This window comes from Esox lucius, chromosome 7, assembly GCF_011004845.1.
Source record: "Esox lucius isolate fEsoLuc1 chromosome 7, fEsoLuc1.pri, whole genome shotgun sequence".
Taxonomy (NCBI): Eukaryota; Metazoa; Chordata; class Actinopteri; order Esociformes; family Esocidae; genus Esox; species Esox lucius.
Window position 1 is genome coordinate 8904575 of NC_047575.1, and position 20986 is coordinate 8925560.

General features: G+C 45.6%; 1 protein-coding gene across 2 annotated transcripts; it reads left to right on the forward strand.

The window, feature by feature from the left end:
* The first annotated feature begins 2509 nt into the window (after window positions 1–2509).
* On the forward strand, window positions 2510–20755 carry si:dkeyp-72g9.4. Of its 2 annotated transcripts, XM_010895195.3 has the most exons (3): window positions 2510–2675; window positions 17512–17642; window positions 18562–20755. In XM_010895195.3, the coding sequence occupies exons 1-3, from the start codon at window positions 2602–2604 to the stop codon at window positions 19449–19451; spliced, it is 1095 nt and encodes a 364-aa protein (XP_010893497.3). In that variant the 5' UTR covers window positions 2510–2601; the 3' UTR covers window positions 19452–20755. The 2 variants fall into 2 exon arrangements, with proteins under 2 accessions (XP_010893497.3, XP_019903448.1); XM_020047889.2 differs by lacking the exon at window positions 2510–2675 and having other exon boundaries at window positions 17535–17642; window positions 18516–20755.
* The last annotated feature ends 231 nt before the right edge of the window (window positions 20756–20986 follow it).

The following is a 20986-nucleotide window of genomic DNA, read 5'->3' on the forward strand; positions in this document are numbered from 1 at the left end:
CAGCCTCTTCGCTACCCGCATGTACTCCAGGTTGCGGTGGTCCGTCCAGACGAGGAAAGGGTGTTTGGCACCCTCTAACCAGTGCCAACCACGGCCAACAGCTCGCTATCACCCACGTCGTAATTCCGCTCTGCCGCACTGAGCTTCTGAAAGAAGAAGGCACAGGGACGTAGCGTGTAACAACTCCCCGTCCGTTGGGAGAGGATGGCACCGAGCCCACAGTCGGACGCGTCCACCTTCACGATGAACTAGAGCGACGGGTCAGGATGGGCCAGGACCGGAGCGCCGGTGAAACGATGTTTCAGTTCCAACAACGCCCGCTCAGCCTCTAACCATCACAACCGGGTCGCCCCACCCTTCAAAAGGGAGTTGATCAGAGCCACGACCTGGCTGAAGCCCCGGATAAACTTCCAGGAGTAATTCGAGAAGCCTAAGAATCATTGCACTCCCTTCACCGTGGTCGGGGTCGGCCAATTACGCACAGCGTCAATGTGATGCTCCTCCATAGCCACACCTGCGCTGGAAAAACGATACCCCAGGAAGGAAACAGACGACTGGAAGAACAGACACTTCTCGGCCTTCACGTACAGGTCACGCTCCAGCAGTCTAACAAGCACTTTGCACACCAACGAGACATGCTCAGCACGTGTAGACGTGTATATCAAGATGTCATCGATACACACCACCACGCCTTCGCATAACATTTTCCTGAACACATTGTTGATTAAGGATTGAAAGACTGATGGGGCATCCATCAAAGCATACGGCAAAACCAAATACTCATAATGGCCGGAGGTGGTGCTGAACGCTCTCTTCCACTCATCCCCCTCCCTGATGCGCACCAGGTTATAGGCGCTCCTGAGATCCGGTTTCGTGAAAAAGTGGACCTCCGAAGAGATCAGAGGAAGAGGGTAGCTGAACGGGATGGTGATCATGTTCAGCGCCCTGTAATCGATGCACGGGCGCAAACCACCTTCCTTTTTTTTCACAAAAAAGAAACTCAAGGAGACCTGTGACTGGGAGGGCCTAATATACCCCTGACCCACTGCCTCCTCGACATACGCGGCCATCACCACTGTCTCTGTGCGGGACAGTGGGTACACGTGACCCTTAGGGAGTGCGGCTCCGTCAACAAGATTTATCGCGCAATCCCCCGTTCTGTGTGGTGGCAATACAGTGGCCTTAGCCTTGGAAAAAAACACGGCCAAGTCTGCGTACTCAGGGGGAATCGGCGGGAGCACTGTCTGGACTTTCCATCATATACACAGTGAACCCGGATGCCTGTGTATACAGAGCATGACATGAGCACTATTACTTTTGCAGAACTTTGTAGGAGAAGCAGTTCTTTGATGACAGAGTCAAACGGTCCTAAGCCACGCCTCAGCTGTGTCTCACAGAAGCAGCTGACGTACACAACGGTTGCAAATATCAATAGTAGGAACCACATTAGAAGAAAATACGGTTGAGTCACTTCAAAGAAAAATTTATTAAAACACTCACTCAAATAGTGGCGTAATAAATTCAACCACACAACTTCTCACATTGTTTCAAGACCAAGGACAGCATATGCCAGGGGTTCACAAACATTTTTGGCAGACGACACCATTTCAATATCTAAAAAATTCTCGCAACCCAAACCTTGTGAAGAAAAATTATAGAATCGTTATTTTTTTATTTGCAGCTATGAGAGTCAATTGTAAAACATTCTCCCCCAACCCCGTTTTCATATCAGGTGACCCCGCATGGGGTCGCAACCCCTAGTTTGGGAACCTCTGGTATATGCTGTCAGAGAGAAAAAAGTTGCGCTGTATTCAATGTTCAATCTCCAGCATGCAGCAATATAAGTATACCACAACAACAAATGTCACGTACCCACCTCCAATTGCAAGATCTTTACCTTTTTTTTTTTACCACACAACCAGTGATCTAATGTTGAAATAATATTTTACAAATTGTATTTAAAATGATATAGACTAGACAAAAAATCAAGCTGTAGATGAAAACAAAAAGTTCACTCACCATTATGATTATCCTTTAACAATGAAGTCCATTCTCCTGTCCTTCTTTATGAAATGGATAATGGCAGGTTCATGTAGCTTGATTTTAAATCCGAAATAAGTTATTTTCGATTGAAATCAAAGCCAGGGCTGACAGCCAGGCTATCGCCATCCTTACATACACTCACTGCAAAAAGCTAGCCAGCTAGCTAGGCTCAAGCATGAGAAAACAAGATAAGGCTCACTATTGGCTCTGAATTAGAGACTTACAGTAGGCCTTCTAGAGGGGCTTGAGGCATCATACAATTGTCCCACCTATTACAAAACAATATGTGATTTGTTGACTATACTGTCATTCCAAAATGCTACTCTAATAATCTATTTTCTTTTATGTAGTAAAGAGGTTACTGTCACTTTCTGCCACCAGTTTGGCTCCGCCCACAAAATGTCATCGCTGTTTACTAACCCGCTGCTTGAAAATGTGTTTTCTACTTTGTTTCAGCAGTTCAGTGTGGTTGGTTTATCTTTGTAACCGTCGTAATGTAGAACCAGTGCATGTTGGGAAACAGGAAGTAAAATCACCATGCGGTAGTTAGCTACAGGAATGTGTGAGCTCTACCCGTCGTCAGTTTCTGAGTCGATCGCTTTTCCTTCTCCCTTTTTGCTAAGGCAACGTCTGTAAGTATTTCTCATTGTGTAACATTAGGTTATTGCTCAATTTTTATTTTGTAAGATTATTGACGGTTAAGAAGCTAAGTAGTTTGTGCTAGGCTAAGTTAGCTTTATGTTTTATTGCTGCTGGTTTTTTTCACTAGCTTGATTGTGTTTATCATATAGGCTACACTGCTATGTCAGCTTTGCGGTGCTATTTACACTGATACTGTGTATTTGGGTTTGATTAATAATATAGACATCTCATAGTATTGTATTGCAGTTTCACAAAATTCCCCGTAAACTTCATGGAAATGAATCAGCTGTGTCCTGGAGTTTCTTGGGAGTGTTTAAGCTGAATGGAAAATAGCCCATAGCAGAAGCAAAAAAGATTGACTGTGAGATGACGCCTTTAAGTCCTTCAACACAGAGGAAGAGGCCATCAGCGTCCTTGAGAAGATGCTTGCGGCTTCTAACCTGAGGCTGCACAAAATTGCTTCAAACCGACCAGCATTCATCGAAGCATTCCCATCCGAAGATTGCGCCAAGGACGTCAACAGCCTAGATCTCTTTTTTGATGATCTGCCCATCCAACGTAGCCTTGGATTTTTCTGGAACATGCGCACAGACACCTTCATGTTTCAAATCAAAGATGACAAGAAGCCGTTCACTCGCAGAGGGGTACTCTCAACCGTGGATAGCCTCTACGATCCTCTAGGGTTCCTCGCACCCATCACGGTTCATGGAAGACAGATACTCAGGGAACTCACCACACAACCAGAGGACTGGGACTCACCTCTTCCCAAAGACATGGAGATTGAGTGGACTAGATGAAAACAGTCACTCCAAGACCTAGTGGGGCTTCAGATACCACACCCTTAAACGTCCTTCTCCACTGCAGGTGCGCTAAGAAGAGAACTCTGTGTCTTGCCTACATCAGGATGACAAACCACCTAGAAAAGACTGAGGTTGCCTCTGCCTTCGGGAAGGCAAAGTTGGCCCCCCAGCCTGGCTTAACTATCCCAAGACTTGAGCTCTGTGCGGCTGTACTCGCCATCGAGATTGCCGAGATAGTAGTCACAGAGATGGACACGATATTCGACAACATCACCTATTACACAGATAGCAAGGCGGTGTTAGGGTACATCCAGAACCAGTCAAGGAGATTTTATGTCTTCGTACACAACAGGATCCAACAAATCCATCAATCGCCTTGTTCCGGCCAGTGGAAGTACGTTCCAATGCACCTCAACCCAGCTGACATTGGGACAAGAACTGTGACACCAGCCTTGCTCAGCAGCACAACTTGGCTCAAAGGACCAGCCTTTCTCCGTGATGCATCTTTGCATTCATCTGCGCTTCAAGAGACCTATAACCTTATTGACCCTGTCACCGACTCCTAAGTGCGTCCCCAGGTGGTGACAAGTCTCACACGTTACCAGAGATGTGGTACACCCACAACACTTGGAACGTTTCTCCAAGTTCAGCAATCTCCTCACAGCCATAGCGCATCTCATCCAAGTGGCTCGTTCCTTTGCCCACTCCACCCAGAATGAATTTCAGGGGTGGCATATCTGTCGCTCTACAGAGGAAGAGTTGTTGAGGGCCAAAGTGTGCATTGTGAAGAGTGTCCAGAATGAGTGCTATACAGAGGATATTAAGTGTATTAACTCAGGATCTAACATCCCATCTTCCAGCAGCCTGTGGAAATTGGACCCCACCGTGGACCAAGATCAACTTCTTAGAGTGGGAGGTCGGATTGGATTGTCAGATCTGAACAGGAACGAGACTCACCCCATCATCATTCCTGGCCAGCACCATCTCATAACCCTGCTTGTGTCTCACTATCACGAAGCATTAAAACACCAAGGAAGACATCTGAATGAAGGCGCCATTCGAGCAGCAGGGTTCTGGCTGGTGGGAGCTAAACGCTGCATCGGCAGTCTGTTTCACAGATGTATCACTTGTAGAAAGCTGAGGGGAAAGACTGAACACCAGTAAATGGCATCTATGCCAGCAGAACGACTACAAGTAGCACCTCTTTCACCTACGTAGGTGTAGATGTCTTTGGACCAATGGACACATGTCTTTGGACCAGGTCTCACCTGACACATGAGGTTCTCACCACACTCATGGTTGAGGTAGCTGCAATCATGAATGCTAGACAGCTCATCCCAGTGTCATAGGATCCGGAATCGCCTCTCATCCTCACACCATTAGGTTATTGCTCAATTTTAATTTTGTAAGATTATTGAGACTGTTAAGAAGCTAAGTAGTTTGTGCTAGGCTAAGTAGTTTGTGCTAGGCTAAGTTAGCTTTATTGCTGCTGGTTTTTTCACTAGCTTGATTGTGTTTATCATACAGGCTACACTGTCAGCTTTTCGATGCTATTTACACTGATACTGTGTATTTGGGTTTGATTAATAATATATACATTGTATTGTATTGCAGTTTCACAAAATTCCCAGTAAATTTCATGGAAATTAATCAGCTGTGTCGTGGAGTTTCTTGGGAGTGTTTAAGCTGAATGGAAAATAGCCCATGACACTAACACAATAAGGGTCAATGGCCTTGGCTGGCACCTTCTATTTAAAACCTGAGGGCCAAGCCAATGAGCGTTGATCCCAGCTAGATCATTTCTAGAACATTTTTTCTCTCTTGGATATTATGCCTTCTTTTTCCAATAAATTCAATCAGAAGATCATTACAATTTAGACAAAAAAGATTAAATCAATGAAAACAAAGTTGCAAATTATAATACATAAAAATTGATTTGTATCTATCCTTAGGCCCCTGACGGTTCCCCACTGCCTAAAATTGTGCAACCACATGCCACTGTGGTAAAGAAGGTGCAATTGAGTCACTCAGGCTGTTAAAGAGATGTGGCATGTCCAGAGGACCTCACAAACTTCTATAGATACACAATCAAGAGCATGTACTAAGATTACTTTAATTGCCTGGTATGACGACTGCCCTCCCTGCTTTTGTTTTGCTCTTTGGATGGTGTTGAGATCAGTCCAATATGCTGTTTAGGAGCTGACCTGCTAAACATCTGCTATAATCAGGGTTGGGTAGGTTACTTTTTAAATGTAATCCATTACAGTTACAAGTTATCTGTCCACATTTGTAATCAGTAACGTAACCTTTTGATTACTCAAACTCGGTAATGTAATCTGTTTACTTTCATATTAAGAGACATTGGTAAACCAATAGGAATAGCCTATAACCAACAGAACAGCTTTTGCGGGATCAATCAATGTTAGAGTTTACAAAGCTGGCCAAAAACGGAATTTGCATTTTACCATATGAGGTGTTGTGTAGGCTACAGTGCCTTTGGAAATGGGTTTCTAAACCATTGCTTTTCACTTCAATATGATTGGGCTACATCTCATTACATGCAAAAGGTCTGTCAGATATTCAGTCATTATAATTAACAGAATGTTGTAGAAACCCCCAGCATGCGAATGCACGTTTGCAATCGTGAACACCCGCATAGAAATAAGATTTATCCGCGCGAACGTAACCTGCGATTATTATGGCCACTAGTAATATATTTTCAAAAAGCAAATAAAAGAAATAAAATGTTATTATAAACCTCCACTCTTAGCTTAACGTAAATTATGTCAGCAGCCAATGATAACCAATGAACACAATTTTCAGAGATGCAAAGCAAGCAGAATCACATGGCCTACCTGTATGGACGGAGTTGATGTGGCCGCGTCAAATGCAAATAATCATCCTTTGGCAGAGTGCTTCCCAACACACCTTTTCTCCTCAAATGTTGTGGTTAATTCCATATAATGTTTTATCTTGAAGGCAGCGCCATGTTACTGCTATCTAACAAATATTTGCCTAATCTATTAAACAATTATTGTAAAAGTTATTCGGTGCAACTCGTCCTGGCTGTGTTGTTCGGTGCATTTGACAAATAAAAGCCTATTGGGGTAATACTGGGGTAATATTATCGAAGATATATTCTGTTTTTACCAGCCATTCAACCAACCAAAACCGGAGAAATTAAAACTGGCGTTATGTGAACGTTATAAATGTGACCTATATCTACTGCAATCCATAAGTGTTTGGACAGTGATAAATAACTTGTTTTGGCTCTGTACTACAGCACTTTGCATTTGAAATTATACAGTGACCTTGTGTTTCAAGTAGGTGTCAGCTTTAACATAAAAAGGACAACTTGTTTAATCTATATCGGATGAAATAACAGCCCATTGTGCACAAAGTGCCTCCATTTAATGGTGTAAAAAGTATTTGGACAACTGGCTTCAAAGCTGTTTCTTATTAGGCTGGTGTGTTTGCATCAATAGTGCATGTACAAGAGGGTTGTCAATGTCTAGTTTTGATCCTAGGCTTTATAAGTGGAGTCAGTTATTGGTGTCTGACTACAAGAGGATCAAAGAAGTAGCAATTCAGTCTGACCATCAGGTTGCAGATTAATCAGAATTAATTAATCAGAGACATAGCCAAAACTTTAGGCTGCCAACATCAAATGTTTTGGTATATTAAAAGTACAGAAAAGGACTGGTTAACTCTTCGATGGCAATTGACCTCGTAGATCAAAAAGGAACTCAGTGGATGACCAAAGAATGCTCATCAAAATGAAGAATAAATAACAAAGAGCTGTCTGACAGATCGGGAATACTATCCAGGACATAGGAGTGGATGTATCATTCACAGAAGACTTTACCTGCGGAACCACAGAGGCTGGACTACAAGATGCAAAAACATTAGTTAGCCTAACAGAGAGTGGGCTAAAAATACAGAAAAGAGCATGAAGTGTTCTTGAATACGTTTTTGTGGAAAGATAAGACAAATGTCAAGATGTATCAGAGTAAAGATGAGGAAAGTGAAAAAAGGAACTGGCATAACAATCTATACTGTTTGTGAAATAAGGTGGACGGGGTGTTATGTTTTTGGGCATGTATTGTTGTCACTACAACTGGCTCACTTATCTTTATTGATGAGGCAACTGTTGATGGCAGTAGTAGGATGAATACAAGCTAATGTCCTGGATATCACAGCAATCACAGTGGAATCACTACTATAATCAAGTAATGGAAGGTACATCACACACCACCAAGAGAGCCAGGAGAAGGCAAGTTTTCAAAAATCAGTGCTCTAATAAGTTAGAGCTTTAGAGCCAAAGATATGCCAACAATAACTTTGAATTTGCTACAGGGTTAAGTGGATGGGAGTAGAGTCTTGATGTACTGATCCATCATATTAAGGGATCTGCATTGAATTGGCCAGAATTGATGAGTGGCAAGAAAGAAGCTGTTTGTTCAAAATTAGCATCTAGAAGTATGAGTGACCCAGCATTGATGTGCAGAAAAAGGTTTTGTGGTTAGATGAGACTAAGATAGATGCTGGGGTGATTCTCATCAGCAGGAACTAAGCATGTTGTTAAATTGAAGGAAATACAAGGAAATATTACAAGAAAACCTGCTTCCATCTGCTAATACATAAATGAGCTTGGGACCAAAGTCAAGTTCCAGCAGGACAATGATCCCAAGCACTAGGTCAAAGCAACATTGGACTGGCTCAAGAGCAAAAAGGTGAATGTCCTATAGTGGCCCAGTCCAAGTACTTTTCTCATTCGTACTGAGAATCTGTGCAACTACTTGAAAATTGCTGTCCAAAAGTGTTACCCAACCAACCTGATCATCCTGGAAGAAATCTGTCAAGAAGAATGTGTTAATTTCACCTTTACCAGGTCCACCGGTTGAGAAGCAATTCTCATTTGTGATGACAACCGAGCCAAAAGAAAGAGAGTGACAAGACAAAGTTACACATAGAGTACACAAAATAAATTATCTACAATGGGACAAAAGCAAAGAGTTAAGATCAATAAAAGACACCAATAATTACACCATGTGTGGTGATACATATTTGTGGTAAAGATTCCAGAAGCCACCAGCTGGACCTGCCCAGACACTCCACACATGCGTCCCTTTAGGACCTCGTCATAGGAGGCATTTAAAGGCTTAAAGGCTCCTAGGGAGCAGCTCGGGTGGAGGCCAGAACAGAATATGAAGCAGGAAAGGCTACAAGACAGAGGATGAGGATAGCCTGGAGATGGTTGGTGCTGGAACAGCTGCCAAAATTCCAACAACCAGCACCCATTTCTCAGTAAGGTGTTGGGCCACCATGAGCTGCCAGAACAGCTTCAGTGCTCCTTGGCAAAGATTTTACGAGTCTCTGGAACACTACTGGAGGGATCTTTTTCCAAAATATATTCTCTCATTTGCTGTTTTGATGTTGTTGGTGGAGTGCAGTGTCTAACGCATTGGTCCCAAATCGGGTAGAGAGATATTGAGGACCTTGCAGAGATAAAGTGGTGATAAGTACAGGTAAGTTAGTCGTTTTGTGCACAGCAATGGCCAGTTTACCAGAGCATAAATATCAGAGTGGTGAGTGTTGTAGCCGGTACTTTTGACAAAGTGGACGGCATTGTGATAAACTACATCCAATATATTGAGGAGGCTGTTAGTGCCAAATCTGCAAATTACATCATCAAAGTCTAGTACTGGTAGGATGAAAATTTTTACAGGACTGTGTTTTTCAGCACAGGTAAAGGAGGCTTTCTTGCAAAACAGGAAATCAATTGTAGATTAAATTTAAGACTGGAGGTGGCTGTTGTGGGTCTGGAAAGAAAGTGACTGTTCTAAGCAAATACCAAGATTCTTGTAAGTATGGTAAATCATCATGTCAAGATTAAAGACCTATCAGGGGCCCTAAGAAAGAAGGCCCTCAGAAGGGGCCCTCTAATGGACGCCTGAAGGTTTTGTGCAAAAATTGCCTGGTATTTGGAACTGTTCATAATTCCCTCCACCCTGACTAAGGCCCCGGTTCCAGCTGAAGAAGAACAGCCCCAAAGCATGATGCTGCCACCACCATGCTTCATGGTGGGTATGGTGTCCTTTGGGTGATGTGCAGGGTTGTTTATGCACCAAACATACCTTTTGGAATTATGGCCAAAAAGGACTTGATGTTTGTTTTTGCAAACTTCAGCCGGGCTTGGATCTTTTTCTTTGTAAGAAAAGGCTTCCATCTTGCCACCCTACCCCATAGCCCATTCATATGAAGAATACAGGAGATTGCACACAGCCAGTACTTGTCAGAAATTCCTGCAGTTCCTTTAATGTTGCTGTAGGCCTCTTGTCTTTTCATCAATTTTGGAGAAAATGTCAGGAAATCCTACTAGGACAGCAGAACTTTATTTGTGATGAATCAGAGTCACTTTAAATGATGGCAGGTGTGTAATGACTTCTATTTAACATGAGTTTGAAGGTGATTGGTTAATTCTGAACACAGCCACATCCCCACTAATAAGAGGGTGTGCACACTTATGCAACCAGGTTATTGTAAGGTTTTTATTTTCATTTTCCCCCCTCAAAGTTTTCAGTTTGTTTTTCAATTGAATTGTTCACATTTTAGGTGACATTAAAAGTGAAAAAAAACATGATTTATCTTTGTGTCATTGTTTTACATCACAAAAACCTGGCATTTTAACAGGGGTGTATAGACTTTTTATATCCACTGTATATTATTTATTTTAATTTGTTCGCTCAGTCTGCCTTCTTACTATTTTCTACTTTTAGCATGACTGTTTTGTATTTGGTCATGTTACATAAGTCATAAACTGTTAAACTTTTTATATCCACTGTATATTATTTATTTTAATTTGTTCGCTCAGTCTGCCTTCTTACTATTTTCTACTTTTAGCATGACTGTTTTGTATTTGGTCATGTTACAGAAGTCATAAACTGTTAAATTCCATGAACTGCTTGAAAGCATTTGGTGATACTGAACCCAATAAATTCAAACATTAATATTGCCCTTGCAGGGCTTTACTTGTGACCTGCCAACATACAGTGTTTGCTTTGGGTCTGTAGGATATGAGTATATAGAGTACACAGTAATTTTACACCAGTTCCACACATTTTTCCCTCTGTCAGAACAGGAGCATGAGTAATCTTACACTCTCTGTCCAGAACCAATCACTTGAGTCTTGGAGGAGAAATATTTGAACAGGAGATGTCAGTTGCCACCCTACAAAAATGCCTTGCCACCCCACTCGCGACCCCAGTTGTCAGAAGTCTTTGCTATAATATATTCATATTTTATTTTATTGAATTGTATTATATTTTTTCTTCTTCTCGTTGTTAATCTCTATGGTAACCCGTTCCATATCTTTGAGCCCCCGCCCCCTTCCCTTCCCCGTAAAATGTTTGAGTCCTGGAGTCCTCCTGCTCCTGTCACCGTGTTGCTCCCCTTGTAATGGTCCCTTCCTGAAGGGGCCATTCCACTTCGTGTTTTCTGTGTTTCCTTGTCTTGTCCTTGTATGGTCTTTCCTGTTCTTGTTTCTGTTAAACGGTATATTCAGTTCACCTGTGTTTTAGCCCCCACCTGTTTCTGTTCTCCTCGTATCTCAGTGTATTTAGTTCAGCCCTTTTCTCCTTGTCCTGGTTGGTCATTGTGTGTGTATATGTTATGTACACCTGTCTGTGCCCCTGTGCCCCTGTGCTCCTGCCCCATTGGACTTATCGTAGTGCCCGGCACTCAGTTTAGTTTCTTCTTTATTTTTGTTTAATAAAAGGGGGAAACCCACGAACTTCTGCGCTTGCCTCCGTCTCCATATCTACCATCGTGACAGAATGACCAACCGACCAAAAAGGAGGCAGCAGAAGACCCCTACCGTCACCCCCTGGACCGTTGGATCCCCCGGTGGCCTTCACCGAGCGCAGGCCCGCGTCAGCCACGGCAAAGCCGACGCAGAGAACTGACCACCAGAGACCCATTCCGGTCGGCACCCGGTCTCATTCCCCAGGTTCCCCGAGTGGGCTGGCGTGGTAGCAGGCTGGCCATTCGGCGCACCCCGCTACCCACTCCTGTCCCGCGGCCAGCCCCGGTCCCTACTCCTGTCCCGCGGCCTGCCCCGGTCCCTCCTCCTGTCCCGCGGCCTGCCCCGGTCCCTCCTCCTGTCCCGCGGCCTGCCCCGGTCCCTCCTCCTGTCCCGCGGCCTGCCCCGGTCCCTACTCCAGTCCCGCGGCCTGCCCCGGTCCCTGCTCCAGCTCCGCTACCTGCCCCAGCCCCTGCTCCTGTTCCGCGGCCTGTTGCCGTCCCACTCCCTGCTCCTTCATCCGTAGTGGACACACCCATGCCCGACAGGTACAACGGCTCCCCTGAACGGTTACTCCCCTTTTTAGAGCAGGTCTTTCAGTATCTTCAGGGCAACAAGACCTGTCTCGCCACCGGCTTTGAGCCCTTGGTGCTCTCCCTGCTCACCGGTCGGGCACTCGAGTGGGCAGGAGAGCTATGGGACCGAGGGGACATCCCGTGTGTGTCTGCTGAAGTGTTCCTCGGGCTCCTGGAAGAGGAGTTTGGCCTTAAAGCGCCCCCTGCTGCCCTGGAGAGGCAGCCAGCGCCCCCGGCTGCCCCGTGTCCGCCAGCTCCCCCGGCTGCCCAGTGTCCGCCAGCTCCCCCGGCTGCCCAGTGTCCGCCAGCTCCCCCTGCTGCCCAGGGTCCGCCCGAGCCGCCCCAGGAGGATTGGTGGCCCGAGCCTGCCGGTGACTGGCAGCCTCGCCCCGCGGCGCCCTCTCCTGCCCTGGAGCTGCCACCTCCTCCCGCGGCGCCCTCTCCTGCCTGGATACCGCCGCCACCTCCTCCCGCGGCGCCCTCTCCTACCCAGGTGTCGCCGCCTCGTCCCGCGGCGCCCTCTCCTGCCCAGGTGTCGCCCTGCTCCTCAGCCGGCTCCTCCGCCGGCCCTTGCTCCTCAGCCGGCTCCTCCGCTGGCCCTTGCTCCTCAGACGGCTCCTCCGCCGGCCCTTGCTCCTCAGAAGGCTCCTCCGCCGGCCCTTGCTCCTCTGCCGGCTCCTCCGCCGGCTCTTCCGCCGGCTCCTGCTCCTCAGCCGGCTCCTCCGCCGGCTCTGGCTCCTCCGCCTGGTCCTCCGCCGGCTCCTGCTCCGGCTCCTCAGCCGGCTCCTCAGCCTGACCCTCTGCCGGCCACCGACCCTCCGTCGGCTCTCCCGGCCTCTGACCCTCCGCCGGCCACCGACCCTCCGTCGGCTCTCCCGGCCTCTGACCCTCCGCCGGCCACCGACCCTCCGTCGGCTCTCCCGGCCTCTGGCCCTCCGCCGGCTACCGACCCTCCACCGGCCACCGACCCTACGTCGGCTCTTCCGGCTCCTGGCCCTCAGCCGGCTCTCCTGGTTCCAGCCCCTCAGCCGGCTCTCCTGGTTCCAGCCCCTCAGCCGGCTCTCCTGGTTCCAGCCCCTCAGCCGGCTCTCCTGGATCCAGACCCTCAGCCGGCTCTCCTGGATCCAGACCCTCAGCCGGCTCTCCTGGCTCCAGACCCTCAGCCGGCTCTCCTGGCTCCAGACCCTCAGCCGGCTCTCCTGGCTCCAGACCCTCAGCCGGCTCTCATGGCTCCAGACCCTCAGCCGGCTCTCCTGGCTCCAGACCCTCAGCCGGCTCTCCTGGCTCCAGACCCTCAGCCGGCTCTCCTGGCTCCAGACCCTCAGCCGGCTCCTGACCCTCAGCCGGCTCCTGACCCTCAGCCGGCTCCTGAACCTCCGCCGAGTCCTAGACCTTCGCCGGCTCCCCCGGCCGCCGGTCCTCCCCTGGTCTCTCTGGCTCCTGAACCTTCGCCGGCCTCCCCGGTTCTTGAACCTCCGCCGGTCACCCCGGCTCCCGACACTCCGCCGGTCACCCCGGCTCCCGACACTCCGCCGGCCTCCCCGGCTCCCGACACTCCGCCGGCCTCCCCGGCTCCCGAACCTCCGCCGGCCTCCCCGGCTCCCGACGCCCCGCATGGTCCCGGCCCGCCTCCGACCCTCCCTGGTCCCGGCTCTCCCTGCTCCCGCCTCCCGGCTGTCCCTGCTCCCGACCAGCCACCGGCTGTCCCGGCTGGGGCTCCTGGGTCCTTGGGGCCGCCGGATCGGGGCTCTGCTGGGGGTCTCCCTTGTGTTCCAGTCCCTGGTCCCCGTCCTGGGGCCGTGTCTCCGCCTTGGTGCCCTGCCCGTCCCCCCCTTTGGGCGTTTGGGCGCGTCCAGGGGTCCGCGCCTTTGTGGGGGGGTACTGTAATGGTCCCTTCCTGAAGGGGCCATTCCACTTCGTGTTTTCTGTGTTTCCTTGTCTTGTCCTTGTATGGTCTTTCCTGTTCTTGTTTCTGTTAAACGGTATATTCAGTTCACCTGTGTTTTAGCCCCCACCTGTTTCTGTTCTCCTCGTTTCTCAGTGTATTTAGTTCAGCCCTTTTCTCCTTGTCCTGGTTGGTCATTGTGTGTGTATATTTTATGTACACCGGTCTGTGCCCCTGTGCTCCTGTGCTCCTGTGCCCCTGTGCCCCTGTGCTCCTGTGCTCCTGTGCCCCTGCCCCATTGGACTTATCGTAGTGCCCGGCACTCAGTTTAGTTTCTTCTTTATTTTTGTTTAATAAAAGGGGGAAACACACGAACTTCAGCGCTTGGCTCCGTCTCCATATCTACCATCGTGACACCCCTCCCTTCCAGTGAAAACACCAGGCGTTGACCCATGGTGCTCTGTGCAACTAAGCAGTCAGGATTGCACTAGACTAGCCTATCAGTAATGAAAGAAGGTACTGCTACACATGTTTACTAAATATACAATACAACTAGTTATTTTTTAGATGTGTCTGACTATCTACTAGTTAATGTAATGCAATCGTCAATATTATTAGTAAATTTTGTGAGTTAGCAAATATGCAGATGAAGTAGCTTGGCATCATTGCCATGTAATGCTTGTCCTGATAGCTAGCAAAGGGGCATTGAACAATGTTGATGTTGTTTGCTATGGATAATAAAATGTTTAATTTAATCTGTGGAGAAAATTAAGGTTTATCTAGCAAGCAAGTTTATTTATATAGCACAATTCATACAATTCATACATATAAAAATACAACATCATAATAATCAAACATAATAATCAAACATAGAATAAGAGAATGGAAATAGAGTAAAAACAAAATAAAAACATATGAAGCTATAAAAGCTGTAAGGCTAAACAAGTTGGTTACGTTTAAGCGCTCAGTCACAGGCATGTGAAAAGTTTTTAACGTGGATTTAGAGGTTTTATTAAAAAGGTCTGAAAACCTATCTAAAGGTCTGAAAACCTTCCATCAAAATGTCTGAAAACCTCCCATCAAGAGGTCGGAAAACCTCCCATTTAGAAGTCTGAAAACCTCCCATCGAAACATCTGAAAACCTCCTATCAAAACGTGATTAACAGTTGTAATTTTACTTTTGTTAGTGTATTAAATTACTACTCTATAACCTCAGTAGCCTATATTTAGTGTTTGTGTATTATTTCAAGCAATATATGGCATTTATTTTCAGGATGAATTAATTTATGCTTCTGCACTTGGCAGAATAATATAAACAATGTGTCCTAGTAAAATACGGCATCTTTTGCCTCAATTTGAAAGTTGCATATATACAATGAGGAAAAATATGATTTGATCCCCTGCTTTCTTGAGCAGGGGGTCCTTGCGGGTGTTGCAGGATTTCAGTCCTTCACGGCATAGTGTGTTACAAATTGTTTTCTTGGTGACTATGGTCCCAGCTGCCTTGAGATCATTGACAAGATCCTCCCGTGTAGTTCTGGTCTGATTCCTCACTGTTCTCATGATCATTGCAACTCCACGAGGTGAGATCTTGCATGGAGCCCCAGACTGAGGGAGATTGACAGTTCTTTTGTGTTTCTTCCATTTCTGAATAATTGCACCAACTGTTGTCACCTTCTCACCAAGCTGCTTGGCAACTTTGTGTAGGTCTACAATCTTGTCCCTGACATATTTGGACAGCTCTTTGGTCTTGGCCATGGTGGAGAGTTTTGAAAATGATTGATTTATTGCTTCTGTGGACAGGTGTCTTTTATACAGGTAACAAACTGAGATTAGGAGCACTCCCTTTAAGAGTGTGCTCCTAATCTCAGCTTGTTACCTGTATAAAAGACACCTGGGAGCCAGGAATTTTTCTGATTGATAGGGGTTGAATACTTATTTGACTCATTAAAATGCAAATCAATTTATAACATTTCTGATGTGTGTTTCTGGATTTCTGTTGTTGTTTTTCTGTCACTGTTCAAATAAAACCACCATTAATATTATAGACTGACCATTTCTTTGCGAGTGGGCTAACGTACAAAATCAGCAGGGGTCAAATATTTTTTTCCTCGCTGTAATACTTAGGGAACTCTCAACACTTAGAGATTTTGCATACTTGAAAGACTCATACCAAACTTTGAACACATAAACATCAAAGTGTAGAACATGTATGATATTTATTAGCAAGATATTACAGTGTCCATTTTCAGTAGCTGGATTTGTATAAGTGAAGTGGACATCACCAACAGTAGAATGATATGCCACCCTTGAATTTCAGCTTGCCACCCTTCTGCCACCCCATGTAAAACTTTCCTAGAAACACCACTGCACTGGTGTAGTTGCAGCAGTGTAAAGGTTGACAGTCAACTTGGATAGGTTGCCAACTGTACACACACTTATTATTATAAATTCCATTTGCCACTTTGCCGATTCTATTCAAGTTCAACAAAAGGGGGATCAAAGGACACACAATGCATCTGAGCTCAATGTGGAGTCTCATGACAGATGGTCTGAATGCTTATGTACACTAGATATTTCTGTTTTTCATTTTCCATGAATTGGCAGAACTTCCTGATTTTTTTTTTTTCCTTTGTCATTATGGGGTATTGTCTGCACAGAAAATAAGGTGTCTGAATAATTTGTGCAGGCGCTGTATGTTTGTTTTCCTCCCTTTTCCCTTTTACAGTCAGCTTGTGCATGCCTGACCCTCAAGCAGGAGGTGAACACTTCACACAATCAAAGTTACTCCACTCTGAAGTCCTCTTGCAAATTAAAGCCAAGTCAACAGACATATACAGTATATTTATTTTATATTGTATTTTTTACCCAGTTTTACGCTTCCTCACAATTTTCCTAAGGTCAAATTTGTAATAATGGCATTGCCTCATTGCAACATTGCCACCACAGATACGAGATGTTTCCTCAGATGCAGTTTGCGCCAAGTCATTCTGCTCATTATCACACTGCTTGTTTAACCAGGACATTTTCGCTGGCAGACACGCACTTGAGCTGAACAATTTGGCAGCCAACAATGACTACTGAGTAATTAGAACTCCAAACATCTACGAGGAGTTGCTGGAACACAACAATAAAAGGCAGCGCTGTCCGACATTCACCTGTCCACCCATGGAGAGGTTTTCTCTTATGATGACTTCAATGAAATGAAAATATAGCAAGGGATGCCAAGAAATGTATACGACAAGTATTTGCGTGTAAGCATTTAATGTGCAGCAATGACATTTTATTGCCATGCTTAGCCTGGAAAAAATCATGAAGTAGAGGATCCATCTCTTGTGCGCTCATCCTTTTCTTCGCAATCTCCTCTGATTCTCTCAGCTCCGTCCTCCTCTGATTCTCTCAGCTCCGTCCTCCTCTGATTCTCTCAGCTCCGTCCTCCTCTGATTCTCTCAGCTCCGTCCTCCTCTGATTCTCTCAGCTCCGTCCTCCTCTGATTCTCTCAGCTCCATCCTCCTCTGATCTTTTCTAGATGCAGCCTCTTTCCTCCCTCTGTCTAACCTCCTCTCCTCTGCTCCTTATCCCTTTTCCTGTGTCTCCTAGGCCTTTGTACATCAATAAAATCAATTTGGCACATGACTGCACTCGGGCACAGAATGAGATGGAGGTACTATTTTTAGCCAGAGAGGAGAGGGAGGGGAGTGGGAAAGAGAGAGAACGAGAGAGAGCAAAAGGGGTGGGGATAAAACATTTTTTTCCTTTTTGTAGCTGGAGCCGGAGAGAGATTGGAGATCACCAGGCGGTTGGAGGCGCAGAGATTTCTGTGGCAGCTTGGTTAGAGGTGGCGAGAGAGGCAACAGAAAAAAGAAAACGACATCAACTGAAACACGTAGACCCAGGTAGGAAGCTCTGCCCCATTGAACACAGAACACGCAGACCTAAAATAATTATTGTATGTGCTCTAAGGATATTGAATGGTTACATCATAACTGTGTGTACAGAAAGGCAATAGTAAACTGGCATAGTAAAAAGCAGGTGCACTTATGCTCAATGTAATAGCTGAGGTGCTTATTATTGCATTGAGCTAAGTAATTTGCCACCCTGAGGGATATGTTGAAGAAATATATTCTACGTCATGACTTGTTTTTGACATGCTGCATAAAATTAAGATATTTTTAGGACAGGAGACAAGATTATATAATGGGGATTTGTTTTGCTATGCGCATGCACTTGGCCCCTATCTGTAATGTAGGTTGGTAACACTGGTTGGCTGTTCAATTGTCTGTCAGTCTGAGCCCACTGATAACATTGGAAGGATAGGGAGGGGCATGATGATCTGGTAACGTTTAATGTTGTACCTTCACACAAAGCTAGTATTTTTACCCAATGTAAATATGTTTTAACCCATACATAATATGTGTATTAGCTTGTTTTTGTGTTTTTGGGTGGGGTTATTGGGTGGGTGTAATGTATATGTTGGAGGTTGGGTGGGATTCACACATTTGTCTTCAAATGCATTGTAATTTGAGCACACGCAGAGATGTGACTAGTGAGGTTACCATGGAGACAGGCTCAGATTTCCTGTTACCAATCACACATACGCACTATCACATATATACAAATATTCAATTCATTAGCATAAACACATTTACATATTGCCTGCATTGAACTTAAATAGAAATGAACATAAGTTCATCAGTCGATCCATCTCTTGGAAATGTTAACATTTTAACATTCACTTCGCAAAACAACAACTCTTGGTCATTCCACAGTTCTTCCTGGAGACTGACCAGCCTATACCTCCCACCTGTTTCCCAGGCATGCGTCCCCGCTCCAGACCTCAGGCTAAAAGGGGCCTGCCCACCATCAGGGAGGGCTACGAAGAACTTGTCCAGGACATGAACCAGGCCAACAGCCGCCACCTCCCACACCACGGCCAGGCCCAATCGTTGTCTACCCACGACTACGTCCTGTCAATATGCCAGCTCGCCCGCCCGACCTTCCCCCAGTCCGAGCCCGACTGTGACATCCTCGCCATGGGTTCCCTGGCATCTCTGAGGCCTTGTCTGAGGCTCCACAGACTGAGGAACCCTGCACCGCCCCATCAGCCATTGAATTCCCAGGTTGGCCACCGCCCACAGCTGAAGCAGGAGAATAGCCGCGGTGAGTGCAGTGGCCTGGAGAGAGAGGTGTGTGTCGGTTCAGGTCGGTCCTCCCCCAGAGGGGTGCCCAGTGTCTCTGATCCCCTGGAGTACCTTTACGGTCACGGGGAGGCACTCTTCTCGACCACCCTTCACTCCCACAGCTCACAGGGCTGGAGAAATGAGGGGAGAGGAAGCAACCGGCATCGGCAACAACCCCAGATACACACCGACAGCTTCCCAGGCATGTGTTCCTTACCCCCGACCCAACGGAAAATCAGTTGCCCTGAGCTCAGCCTCGTGGACCCCGCTGACCTAGAGAAGCCCACCTCTGACCCCGCTCAGCCGCAGACAGTCTCCTCAGAGCAGCAGAAACCTGACGCCTCCAGCTCACTCTCCTGGAGATTCCAGAACAACTTGTACAGGGTTTCGGCAGGTGAAAGGGGGAAGTGCCCTTGCTACTTAGACAAACACACAGTGGTATCAAGCTGGATCGCCGAATGTCGCACAGCCTGGAGAGAAGCCAGAATCAGGGCCTGCATGCTTCCTGCCATTGCAGAGATGTAAACACATAGATCTTCTGTAACATTTCCATGCCCCACTCGGAATCATTGTGCATTGTGGATCCTTGATGTACGTACTACATACTGTTTAATTAACTGGCACATTTGGCCAATTGCAGGCCCATATGGTAACATGTACAACTCCAGTTTTCATTTGTGAACTTTTTGAAGAGTATATAGATTAAGACCATAGAGATGATCAGAGGACTTAGAGGAGCGACAGGTGGCCTAGACTTTAAAGTATCTTACCAGTAACCAAATTGTTGCTAGATCCCTGAGCCTGAAAAATGAAATATTGTAATTCTGTCCCTGACAGAAGACAAGACAATTGACACTAATTGCTTCCTGATTTTTTTTGCACTAATTTTCATTGAAGACATCCACAAATTTCAACTTTATTGGCTGATTCATCCCGATGACCCGATTGGTCATTGGCTGATCCTTCCTAATGACTATATTAACATGACGATGGCCTCAATGGCTCTGCCCATGCTGGAACAGATGCTTTGGTGACACACATGGGTCCTCTGTTTATCTCGACCCTTAAGACATATTGTAGACTAGCGTATGCTTCATTCATATCACAGTAGGTGGAATATTGACAGTGCCTATGAAAGATAGTATTTAGGTAGCCTCCGTGTCATTAAACATACGGTCATTAGGCAAGACTGTTTTGTGAGAATGGTCACATATGACCAGTATTAATATAAAGTTTACAGGAAGAGGAAAGACTAAGAAAAATATCAGATTATATTTCCTAGGGAATTAGCGATTACTTAAATCTTTCTATTTCACTCCATTATTGACTAATAATAATTATTAAATACTTTTTTTGTGACATATGGGCAGCTAAAACAACAAATAAAATTCTACAGAGTTGAGAAAAATGTGTCCTATTGTTAGCTAGTTAGGGCTCAGCCCTCCAACTCAGATTACTCTCAGTGGTTTTGAAAATCTATTTTGTGATTTCCTCTCTTGTGTATAAACTTGATTATGCAATGAAAATATCTATTTTAATCTTCTTCACTTATTAAAGCCATGATAAAATAGATACAGGTAATGTATATTAAATCATGTCAATGAATTCCCACTGAGTGAGATGTTATGTAAAAATGTTGTATGTGACATTTCAATTGCAAGATCAGATGGTCCTCCATGACAGTACAATGAAGTATGTGTCAAAATATATCAACATTGAGACAATTGTATCATTGACTTGTAAATGTTTGAGAACACATTAATTTGTATAGCTTTTGTACCTCTGTCCATTGCTTGCTCGTAACTGAATAAAGTTTGTGTTTGACCCATCCCACAATTATCATTCAATATCCTCAAAGATAAGCAACATAAACCAGTTATCCTACAACATTCTCTGATGGAGAGATGAAACTGAAGACATTTCTCCAGAAAAAATAAGGCTGGCAAACCCCAGCATCTTCAGGGAGATTTGAAACACTATAAATTAGAGATTTCAAATTCTTAATGTTAAACAGGGAAGGTAATTAGATTACAACAAAGACAATAAAACGGTGTTTTAAA